The sequence below is a fragment of the Aquarana catesbeiana genome, linkage group LG02 (assembly GCF_042186555.1).
Source record: "Aquarana catesbeiana isolate 2022-GZ linkage group LG02, ASM4218655v1, whole genome shotgun sequence".
NCBI classification, from domain to species: Eukaryota; Metazoa; Chordata; class Amphibia; order Anura; family Ranidae; genus Aquarana; species Aquarana catesbeiana.
The window spans coordinates 92,884,165-92,896,897 of NC_133325.1; the positions used below are offsets into that span (position 1 = coordinate 92,884,165).

Here is a 12,733-nt window from a genome sequence, read left to right on the forward strand (position 1 = left end):
ATCACACACAACACTTTCCAACTAGTAAATGAAATATCAGTATTAAAAGGTAGCAATATTAGAACGAGTATGGCTGAGAGGATGAACGCCAACGATTCCATATTATCTTGGTTGCAGGTTTTGCTGTGCCAGGTACAACAGGAGATTCCCAGCAGGCATCATGATTAGATGTTGAAATTACTTCAAATGACTTGATTGACCAAGTTGTTATGCCTATATATTTCATATAGCCTGTCAGTTAATTATTTTATAATCTACATGGAACTAACAGATGTGGTCAGGAAGTATTATTTTATAATGTCTAATGACCTATACCACATTTAGAGTTATGTAAAACCATATTAGACCAACCTTTTGTCCTATCTCCAGTCCTTGACATCAGTTTCTCAGCTTCCTTATAACTCTCCATTAGTTTACTCTAGAAGCATGCAATAGAGACGTTTTACTAACAGGCTATATTTCTCCTATAAAATAAATCAATAGATAAAATAGAATATACAGTGATTTAAAAGTGTCTTAGATATACAGTATATGTGAATATGATTAGCTTAATGGTAAGAAAACAATTGGTTGTAGTTTCGTGCATGTAGACATCCTTCATGTACAATATACATGCTGTACAGTGACTGTGCTTTACTGATTTTATTGCTTTCCTGTACATGTAGCACAAATCATCTGAGGCTCACTAAATGCTGTAAATGATTAAATCTCAGCAGTAAGGGTGCCAATTGCAAAGGCTGACATACAGTGCCTTGAAAAAGTATTCATACCCCTTGAAATTTTCCACATTTTGTCATGTTACAACCAAAAACGTAAATGTATTTTATTGGGATTTTATGTGATAGACCAACACAAAGTAGCACATAATGGTCAAGTGGAAGGAAAATGATAAATGGTTTTCAAAAGATTTTAACAAATCAATATCTGAAAAGTGTGGCCTGCATTTGTATTCAGCCCTCCTGAGTCAATACTTTGTAGAACCACCTTTCACTGCAATTACAGCTGCAAGTATTTTGGGGATGTCTCTACCAGCTTTGCACATCTAGAGAGTGACATTTTTGCCCATAGCTCAAGCTCTGTCAGATTGGATAGATAGCGTCTGTGAACAGCAATTTTCAATTCTTGCCACAGATTCTCAATTGGATTTAGGTCTGGACTTTGACTGGGCCATTCTAACACATGAATATGCTTTGATCTAAGCCATTCCATTATAGCTCTGGCTATATGTTTAGGGTCATTGTCCTGCTGGAAGGTGAACCTCCGTCCCAGTCTCAAGTCCTTTGCAGACTCTAATGCCGTGTACACACGAGCAGACTTTACGGCAGACTTTGCCCGGCGGACGGGATTTCGTCGGACAATTCGATCGTGTGTGGGCTCCAGCGGACTTTGTTTGCTCAAAAGTTAGACGGACTTAGATTTGAAACATGTTTTAAATCTATCCGTCGAACTCGAGTCCGGTCGAAAAGTCAGCTCGTCTGGTATGCTAGTTCGATGGACAAAAAGGCACGCTAGGGCAGCTATTGGCTACTGGCTATGAACTTCCTTATTTTAGTCCGGTCGTACGTCATCACGTACGAATTTGACAGACTTTGGTGGATTGTGTGTAGGCAAGTCCGTTCATTCAGAAAGTCCGTCGTAAAGTACGTAGAAAAGTCCGCCAGGCAAAGTCTGCCGCAAAGTCCGCTCGTGTGTACGCGGCATAACAGATTTTCTAAGATTGCCCTGTATTTGGCTCATCCATCTTCCCATCAACTCTGGCCAGCTTCCCTATCCCTGATGAAGAAAAGCATCCCCACAACATGATTCTGCCACCACCATGTTTCACGGTGGGGATGGTGTATTCAGGGTGATGTGCAATGTTAGTGTTCCGCCATACATGACGTTTTTCTTTTAGGCCAAAAAGTTCAATTTTGGTCTCATCTGGCCAGAGCACCTTCTTTCACGTTTGCTGTGTCCCCCACAAGGTTTCTCGCAAACTGCAAATGGAACTTCGTATGGCTTTCTTTCAACAATGGTTTTCTTCTTGCCACTCTTCCATAAAGGCCAGATTTGTAGAGGGCACGACTAATAGTTGTCCTGTGGACAGATTCTCCCACCTGAGCTGTGGACCTCTGCAGCTCCTCCAGAGTTACCATGGGCCTCTTGGCTGCTTCTCTGATTAAAATTCTCCTTGCCCAGCCTGTCAGTTTAGGTGGACAGCCATATCTTGGCAGATTTGCAGTTGTGCCATACTCTTTCCATTTTCAGATGATGGATTAAACAGTGCTCTGTGAGATGTTCAAAGCTTGGGAATTTTTTTATAACGCAACCCTGCTTTAACCATGCTGTTTGTTCACTAAGGTTCTCTAACAAACCTCTGAGGGCTTCACAGAACAGCTGTATTTATATGGAGATGAAATTACACACAGGTGGATTCTATTTACTAATTAGGTAACTTCTGAAGGCAATTGGTTCCACTCGATTTTAGTTAGGGGTATCAGAGAAAGGGGGATGAATACAAATGCACGCCACACTTTTCAGATATTTATTTGTAAAAAATGTTGAAAACCATTTATCATTTTCCTTCCACTTCATAATTACAGTACGTGACACTTTGTGTTGATCTATCACATAAAATACATTTACGTTTTTTGTTGTAACATGACAAGATTTCAAGGGGTATGAATACTTTTTCAAGGCACTGTAGAGGAATTGATCTTTCCATATTCCTCCTGCAGCCACTGAATGCCTGCAGGAAGGAGAGGAGGAGAAGCAGGAATTCAGCGGCTGCAGGAGGAATATGGAAAGATCAATTTCTCTATATGCAGCTGCCCCCCAACTCCCCCCACCCCCGCTCCTCCTATCCAACTTCTTTTTTTGCCCCCCCCAGAGCTCTCCAGCTCTCCCCAGTGCTCTCCAGACCCCCCCCACTGCTCTCTTCAGCCTCCCCACCTACTGCTCACCAGCTCCCCCATGCTCTCCAGCCCCCCCCCCACTTCTCTGCACCCCCCCCTGCTCTCCAGCCTCCCCCTCAGTGCTCTCCAGCTCCCCCCACTGCTCTCCATCTCCCCCCAGTACCAGCCCCCCCACAGTGCTCTCCAGTCCCCCCCCAGTGCTCTCCGCCCCCCAATTACTCTCCAGCCCACCCGTGCTCTCCACCCCCTGTACTCTCCTCCCCCCAGTGCGCTTCAGCTCCCCCCGAACCCCCAGTGCTCTCCCCCCCAGTGCTCTCTGTCCCCATACCTCCCAACATTTGAACTTCAGAATGAGGGACACTGGAGGAGGGAAAAGATCTGCGGCGCGCACAGTGCGCTGCGGTAAAATGCGGGTATGACCAAGTGCTTAGCAGTGGGAGGGGCTCAAGGGATGTGGTTAAACAGAACACAGGTTTCCTTGTACCTATAAAATATGCTTTGATTGCTTTGTATTTGTCCTTAAAATAGTAAGGGACTGCACAGCAACCAGCAACTGTTGAGACAATGAAGACTTTGGTGAGAAGTATATAATGTACAATATTGTGTATATATAGTACAAGAGTGTGTAATGTACAGAATGCAGGGGTCAGGAGTGTGTAATGTACAGAATGTAGGGGACAGGAGTGTGTAATGTACAGAATCCATCCTTCTTGTCCCCCCCTCATATCCCATCCCAGCTCCATCCTTCTTGTCCCCCCGTCATCCCATCCCAGCTCCATCATTCTTGTCCCCCCCCCTCATTCCATCCCAGCTTCATCCTTCTTGCCCCCCCCCGTCATCCCATCCCAGCTCCATCCTTCTTGTCCCCCCGTCATCCCATCTAAGCACCATCCTTCTTGTCCCCCCCCCTCATCCCATCCCAGCTCCATACTTCTTGTCCCCCCCTCATATCCCATCCCAGCTCCATCCTTCTTGTCCCCCCCTTATCCTATCCCAGCTCCATCCTTCTTATCCCCCCCTCATCCCTGCTCCATCCTTCTTGTCCCCCCCCTCATCCCATCCCAGCTCCATCCTTCTTGTCCCTCCGTCATCCCATCCCAGCACCATCCTTCTTGTCCCCCCCCATCCCATCCCAGCTCCATCCTTCTTGTCCCCCCTCATATCCCATCCCAGCTCCATCCTTCTTGTCCCCCCGTCATCCCATCCCAGCTCCATCCTTCTTGTCCCCCCCGTCATCCCATCCCAGCACCATCCTTCTTGCCCCCCCCTCATCCCATCCCAGCTCCATCCTTTTTGTCCCCCCCTCATATCCCATCCCAGCTCCATCCTTCTTGTCCCCCCGTCATCCCATCCCAGCTCCATCCTTCTTGTCCCCCCCATCCCATCCCAGATCCATCCTTCTTGTCCCCCCACTCATCCCAGCTCCATCCTTCTTGCCCCCCCCCTCATCCCATCCCAGCTCCATCCTTCTTGTCCCCCCGTCATCCCATCCCAGCTCCATCCTTCTTGTCCCCCCCTCATCCCATCCCAACTCCATCCTTCTTGTCCCCCCCTCATCCCATCCCAGCTCCATCCTTCTCCCCCATGCCTCCCTCCTCTGCAAGTCTTACAGAAATTGTCACAGACCTGGCAGAAGAGAGAGAGCACATTCAGCTGCAGGAGCGGGGGAGGTGCTGCTGGCGGGACTCGGGAGAGCGGACTCAGGCTGAGCGGAGAGATAGGACATTCAGAGTAGGAGGGGGGTCTGCTGTTAGTGCTGGCGGGGGGCACACTGGCAGGACTGTCGGGAGTGAGTCTATGCGGCTAAAATCCTACCTCAGATCAGCCGCGTTGTTTTGGCAGAGCGGTATGCTGCTCCCCGCCTCCTCCTCTTTGTGTACAGGAAAACATAGGAGGAGGAGGTGCAGGTTCAGTGCACTCGGCTCTGTGCTGTGTGCCCGGGAGAGATACTGGCTGCTATAAAATGTGTTGGTTGCGGCGTGCGGGAACCATAACAACCCGCACATGCTGCCGGCATTCCGGGACTTAGCCCTGATTCGCGGGATTCCGGGAGAGGGACTGATTTCCGGGATGGTCCCAGACAATCAGGGACGGTTGGGGAGGATGTCTGTCCCACTACACAGCATCATGGGCTGCTCAGTCTAAAATGCCCGGGCCTATTTTTTTGTCCCAGTCCAGGCCTGATTGCTTTCAACCCCTAAGTACATCCAAGCGTGTGCTCTGCTCATACAGGGTAAAGTTAATACCTCCATATACCTTAAACTGAACATTGACTGACTGCTCACATGCATATTTGGTAAATCTGCGTTTATATCTCCATATACCTTAAACTGAATATTGACTGACTGCTCACATGCATATTTGGTAAATCTGCATTTATACCTCCATATACCTTAAACTGAATATTGACTGACTGCTCACATGCATATTTGATAAATCTGCGTTTATACCTCCATATACCTTAAACTGAATATTGACTGACTGCTCACATGCATATTTGATAAATCTGCGTTTATACCTCCATATACCTTAAACTGAATATTGACTGACTGCTCACATGCATATTTGGTAAATCTGTTTGTCACCACTGTTTCAACTCCATCTGTAGCCATGCTCACATTATTTATGTTTATTTAGCTATTAAGTCTTACCTAAATTATGGGTTCCCTTATCTTTACAATTTTGGCCTTTTAGTCCACTTACAGTTTGATTGTGGTGTGAAAGTTATGCTCTGCTAGCTGTGTGCCTAATATCACCTCCTAATTGATTACCGGTAATTGCCAGATTCTATCCACACCCAACACAGTATAAAAACAAGGCCTTCTTTATGGGGGAACACATACAGGGGGCTGCACATACAGGGGTTCTTCCAAAGAAGCGGGGTTCTTTAAATAAGTGGCACTTCTGCTCTTTGCACAAAGCAAACCACAGCAGACTGCAGGTGACCTCAATTCCAAATCATCTCACCTTCCTCTCTGAAACATGCACTCTTTACCTCTCCTCCTTTTCACAATTGCTGCCTCTCTCCTCAAATTCTCTTTTCTTCGCCCCTCTGCTCCACCTCACAATCTGTACATATCACCCTCACTTCTCCCCTCCCGCTATTACTGCACCCATCACCTCTTTCTAACTCTAAGCCCACTTGCTAACAAATCCCCCAGGATACTGAAGCATGTCCTCTCATACAAATCATATTCTCATATTACCTCCCTTACTCTTCTGCTTCTCCTAATCGCTGGAGATATTTCCCCAAACCCTGGGCCTCCCTTATTTAACTGTGCCCAACACACCCATCACCATCACCCTACACCCTCTGGCAGTAGTCGCAATCTACGCAATTTAGTCTAGATTCCTCTTCTTCCCAACGCCAGCCTCCCTCTCTCCTGTGCCCTCTGGAACGCTCGCTCTGTCTGCAACAAACTCATGCTGCTCATGACCTCTTTGTCACTAATTCCTTTAATCTACTAACTCTCACCGAAACCTGGCTCCATGAATATGACACCCCTTCTCCTGCTTCCCTATCCCAGGGTGGCCTTCACTGGACTCACTCCCCTAGGCCTAATGGACGCAAGGGAGGTGGGGTGGGATTCCTCCTATCCCCCCAGAGCACCTTCCAGGTTATTCACTCTCCTCCCTCTTTTTCCCTCTCATCATTCAAAGCCCACTGTATACGTCTATCCTCTCCAACTTCCCTAAGAATTGCTGTGATCTACCAGTCCCCTGGACCATTATCGACTTTCCTTGATGAGTTTTCTGCCTGGCTACCCTACTTTCTCTCTTTGGAAATTCCCACAATCCTTCTCTGTGATTTCAACATCCCTGCTAATACAAACACTCCTGCTACTTCTAAACTTCTTAGTCTAACCGCTTCATTTGACTTGAAGCAATGGGTACAGGCTTCTACTCACTCTGATGGCAACACCCTTGACCTTATATTCTCCTACCTATGCACTCCATGCTACTTCTCAAACAATCCTTTTCCTCTCTCCGACCACCACCTTATTAGTTTCTCTCTCCCCCTGTCTTCTACCACCTTTCCCTCCAATCGCCTAACCATCACCCGTAGAAACTTTTGTACTTCAAAACTTCAACTCCTCTCTCCTCTATTCTGCTACTGACCACCTCTATGACAAAATCTCTCCCCTGTCCTGCCCCAACCAAGCCACGTCCATCTACAATAAATCCCTGTCCTCCACCCTGGACAAGCTCGCTCCCCTCACCACACGCAGAATCAAGCCTCGATCCCTACAACCCTGGCAAACAGATGACAATAAAATTCTCAAAAAACGTAGTCACGCTCTTGAGTGTCTGTGGCACAAGACTAAGTCTCTCAAAGACTTCAATCAATACAAATCTGCCCTCCAAAAATACAATTCTTTCCTCCACACTGCCAAGCAAACCTATTTTACAACTCTTATTAACACCTTCTCATCCAATCCCCTTAAATTCTTCTCTACCTTCAACTCTCTGCTTCATCCTCCACTGCCTCCACCCACTGACTCACTCACTGCCCAGGAGATTGCTAATCACTTCAAAAACAAGATTGATACAATCCATGATGAAATCTCCACTCTACAGGTATCTCCCCCAGCTAAGACCCCATGTCAACAGGTACAACTGACACTCCCCCTATTCAAATCTGCTACTATAGACGAAGTTGCTAAACTCCTTTCTATCGCCCCCCTAACCATCTGTCCCCTGGACCCTATTCCCTCTCAAATGCTACGGTCGCCCTCTGACTCCATCCTACACTCTCTAACCCACATCTTCAATCTCTCCCCCACCTCTGGCATCTTCCCCAGTGCTCTAAAACATGCACTGGTCACCCCCATAATTAAAAAGCCATCCTTGGACCCTACCAATCTTAACAACCTATGCCCTATCTCCTTGCTCCCCTTTTCCTCTAAACTCCTTGAAGGCCTGGTTTACAACCAACTGAGTGACCATCTCATTAAAAACAACCTTCTTGATCCCCTTCAATCTGGATTTCGCCCTCAACACTCCACAGAAACTGCTCTTTTAAAACTCACAAATGACCTACTAACTGCAAAAACCAACTGACACTATTCTGTACTCCTACTTCTGGATCTTTCAGCTGCCTTTGACACGGTTGACCACCCCCTCCTCCTCAAAAAACTTTACTCCCTCGGTCTCCGTGACTGCGCTCTTCAGTGGCTCTCATCCTACCTATCCCAATGCACCTTCAGTGTCACTTACAATTCTACTTCCTCCACTCCTCTTCCCTTCTCTGTCAGGGTCCCCCAAGGTTCTGTTCTTGGACCTCTCTTATTTTCAATCTACACCTCTTCCCTGGGTCAGCTGATAGCCTCTCACGGCTTTCAATATCATTTCTATGCTGACGACACACAAATCTATCTCTCCACCCCTCAACTCACTCCATCAGTCTCCTCACGCATCACTAACTTACTAACCGACATATCTGTATGGATGTCACACCACTTCCTCAAACTCAACTTGTCCAAAACCGAGCTTATAATATTTTCTCCCACACGTGCCTCTTCCCCTGACTTGTCTGTCAAGAGCAATGGGCAAAAGCATCCACCCGTCCCCACATGTCAGGGTGCTAGGTGTTATCCTGGATTCTGAACTCTCCTTTCGGCCCCACATACTTTCCTTTCTAACCAATTATACCACAAAGCTCCTGATTCACTCCCTGGTTATCTCTCGCCTTGACTACTGCAACTCCCTCCTCATTGGCTTACCTTTAAATAGACTATGCCCCCTTCAGTCCATCATGAATGCTGCTGCCAGACTCATCCACCTTACAAACGCTCAGTGTCTGCTACCCCTCTCTGCCAATCCCTCCATTGGCTGCCACTCACCCAACGAATTAAATTCAAAATACTAAAAATAAGTTACAAAGCCATCCACAACTCTGCCCCCAGCTACATCACTAGCCTAGTCTCAAAATACCAACCTAATCGCCCTCTTCATTCCTCCCAAGACCTCCTGCTCTCTAGCTCCCTCATCACCTCCTCCCATATCCGCCTCCAGGGCTTCTCCCGAGCCTCGCCCTCTGATTCCTCCTGTATTGAATTGTATTGTAATTGTACTGTCTGCCCTAATGTTGTAAAGCGCTGCGTAAACTGTTGGCGCTATATAAATTCTGTATAATAATAAAATAATAATAATCAGAAATCTGTGTACAACATCATAATAATATAGCAGAACAAGGAACTCAAGTAAAACACCAAGTGCATATCACTTGCAGGACACCGACACAAACACACACACAAAATATAGCTGAATTTAGTTGAATACATTGATATAATCAAATACCAATGTTTACTGGGCATAAAAAGGTAATTACAGTCAGGAAATTCTTACTTTTTGGTCAATGCCTAGATTCATCAGCTTGTCAACATTTGCAGGATATCCTGTAAATCATTCAATAAAACCATATCAGGGGATTAAACGTGTTTTAATTTGCACATATCCTGTTATATAGACACTAAATGCAGCTCCTCTCATTCTCCAGATATCTTACCTTATTTCTATTATTGTTAAATTTATTGGCAGAATTTTCAGCAACCTTAAATGCTGGTGTACTATTCCCCAGAGACACCAGGTTTTGGTGTAGTCTGGGAAACCAGGCTTGTGTGTATCTTTGACAAATAAACAAAGAGGGGGGTGACGAGTGTATTGGAAATAATTCACTCAAAAATGGTCTCACAAAGATCACTCATTGTGTAGGGTGTAGTTACCGTAACCAAAACCATATAGACACTGCAAAACCTGGTATAGAGAATCAGAAAGGGTTACTACGGTAACAGATGGCTCATAGTAGAGTATTTCTTAAAACATTAATTTATTGTAACAAAACAGGCTAAAATTAGAGTATCAGCCAAAAATAATGACAACTTCACATAAACAAAGGCTGTCACTGCAACATAAGGTGACACATGTGTTAATTACCAAATAACATTAGACATAAACATGACATATAACATAAAACATATAGATGCGTCCTGACACCATGTAACAACAAACGGGAGGTAAGCCCGGCGTAATAACGTTGTGTAATTAACATTATGGATTAATTAAATCTCAGATAATAGGGCATACCTTCCGTGTGTGGCCCCAGGGATGGGGAGGGGGGAAAGGGAAAGGAAAAAATGGGAAAAGTAGAGGGAAGCCGGCTGGATGGATCTTAGGCACTGGGACTGGTGTGCTTAAATTAGATGGATTGAAAGCAAGGATGGTCAAGCTCTGAGTATGGCAAGTGAACTAGTCAGTCCTATATGCTGTAGGCACTGATGCATGAAGAAGTCTCTATACTCTATCCACAGCTCACCATAATGATTAAGATCCTGTTATTCAAGTATGGTATACTTTATGACTGTATTGGTAAACAATCAAATAAAGTTCCTCTTGGAAGACAATCCACATGAATAAATACTATAGTTGAAACCGCAATGGGTCAGCAAGTGTCAGCAAAGTGATGTAGGACAATTGTTCATAGTTGCTACTGCAAAGGTACATGGGGCTATATAGTAGGTATAGCCGAGTCAGTGTGGCGTGTTTCCTATGGTTGCATCAATGTACCGTGCCTGTAAAGGGTACATTACCGTTCCCATGAAGTCCATGAGGGAAAAGAAGCCATTGGTGACCGATCCGGGCAAATCCAGTTAGGTTTTCTTCCTTATGTACCTCCTTGTGTCCGATGGAAGTAGAACAGTGCTCAGCAGAGCAGAGCCGAGCCCCCACTACCGGTATGTGGTGCGGCTATTCCATACGTCTGGTCCGCTAATCCTATCTCCCAGTTTCAGCCGGCTATCCCAACAGAACGGGGCATGCATGAATGGTGTCACGTGACGTCACAACATTGATGCAACCACAGGAAACACACCACACTGACCAGGCTATACCTCTAAAGCTGTTTGCAGACATGAAATTAAGGGTGGTGATGATCATGTCATGTTTGTGGAAACCTTTACTGCGTATCCCAAAGTATCTTTAAAACTGCTACTATTTCTATCTCTATAATATGCTGTAATTTCTGTACAATGCTCCACCTGGTAAACTGTGCTCACCGTCTAGTGCTCCCCCTTCAACTCAGTAACCCTGAACATTCAACCTCATAGCCCTTTCTGTGCCCAAATAGGCACTGTTTTCTGGTTTACCTAGAGGGAATTTATTTTAAATGCATACCAGAGCTGGTTTCTGTTTGTGAAGACTTTGCGGTCAGTACAGCAAGATTTGTTCTATCTGGAGATACAAAAAAATCTTTATTGTGGGGTTACATGCATCATAAAACATTGAAACCGTACAAGGACTATACAAAAGGTAATGCAAAAGTGGGCATAGCTTTTTTTATTAACTTTCATAGGCTATTCAAGTTTCATGTGTTGGTAGAGTTTCTCTTCTTCTATGGTTACCCTTCTTTTTCACTGCAGGTACATAATGGATTCCAAGCAGAAGCAATGTGCTGTCATTGAGTTCTTGACAAAGGAGGGGTGCAGGTTGCTTGACATCCACAGTAGGCAACAGAATGTTTACAATGATGACACCATTAAACTTCTTTATCCATCCATACACATTGCTCTTATCAATAGTGTCATGTCTATAAACATTCTGTAGCCTTTTGTGGATGTTGGACATCGAGCACCCCTCCTTCACTGATGGCAATGAAGGCACATTGCTTCTGCTTGGAATCCATTATTTACCTGCAATGAAACATGTGAAATCTGAATAACCTATGCAAGTTTATTGAAAATGTTATGCCAACTGTTGCTTTACTTTTAGTACAGCCCTAGTAATTCTTATGATTTAAGTATCCAGAACACATGCCCGTTAATAGTCTTGGCTTCCCTTAGTTTTAGAAGATGTTTTCCACCAAACAGAATCACAACTCTCCAACTTAGGTTTATGTCTGCCAGCTTGTTCTCTGCTCATCCAATCATTATTTTATCTATACCCACAGAGATACTTATTGGGCATAGTTTTAGTAAAAGATTTGTGCATCCAGAAATACAATGCAAAACCTCACAGATGCACAAATGACACAAGCAACAATGCATGGAATGTAGAAAACAACTTTCTAGAGTGCGCATGTATGTATTAATGAAGAGCGTAGATTTGTTATATAAAATTGCTCACTGTAGCACTCCAGCACCTGTCTGTTGTGATATAGCGTATGTGCAGGTGAATGTGTATTTTCCAGATAAAAAATTCAACAATTCGAATTTTTCTTTCCAAAACTTTTTATAGGTTTCACAGAAACATCTTTTAATATTTAAAGGGTAACTCCACTTTCGTGGGGGAAAAAAAAAAAGCAAATAAAGAAAAAAGAATATAGCACATATAATTGTGACACTAATCATATTGTAATTGAATGTTATTAAAAACTACCTTTCCTTTTTAAAGTGTAGCCGATTTAATTTTCTGAGAATATGGCTACCTGGAGTTGTTCTGTACACAGAATGTGTACTGATCACTCCCTAGAAACATAATTTCCTGTTTGTGTGATTGGCTCACCAATTTTCCCAGAATTCTGCCTAACATACAAATCAGATTTCAGGCATCCCCTGCAACAAAAATGTAATTTTTGGAGAGATACTTTCAATAGGAACCCATCTAAGGCTGGGTTCACACCTATGCGAATTGGATGCAGCTTACACCGCATCCAATTTGCAGAACCTTTTAAAATCTATTACTTTCAATCAGTCTGGTTGACATATGTGAGTTGCATTTTCACTCCGCATTGCCCAAAAAACGTGTGCGTTTTCTAGGCAGTGTGGTGTGAATTGCAGGCACATATTCTTCTATGGGAAGGCATCTGATTTGCAGATGCGTTCCGTTGTGAGCAGGCATTCTCT

The 12,733-nt window shown here is 44.7% G+C and overlaps 1 protein-coding gene across 10 annotated transcripts in view; it reads right to left on the reverse strand.

Moving 5' to 3' along the window:
• LOC141127056 (uncharacterized) overlaps positions 1–12,733 on the reverse strand; it is a 227,721-nt gene that overhangs the window by 12,850 nt on the left and 202,138 nt on the right. For 9 of the 10 annotated variants that reach the window (XM_073613200.1, XM_073613202.1, XM_073613201.1 and 6 more), the window contains 3 exons: positions 11,067–11,123; positions 9,243–9,292; positions 352–418 (listed from right to left, as the gene is read on the reverse strand). In XM_073613200.1, the coding sequence (XP_073469301.1) occupies positions 352–418; positions 9,243–9,292; positions 11,067–11,123 (174 nt within the window). The remainder of the gene's footprint in view (positions 1–351; positions 419–9,242; positions 9,293–11,066; positions 11,124–12,733) is intronic. The other variant, XM_073613203.1, reaches the window with a different exon arrangement.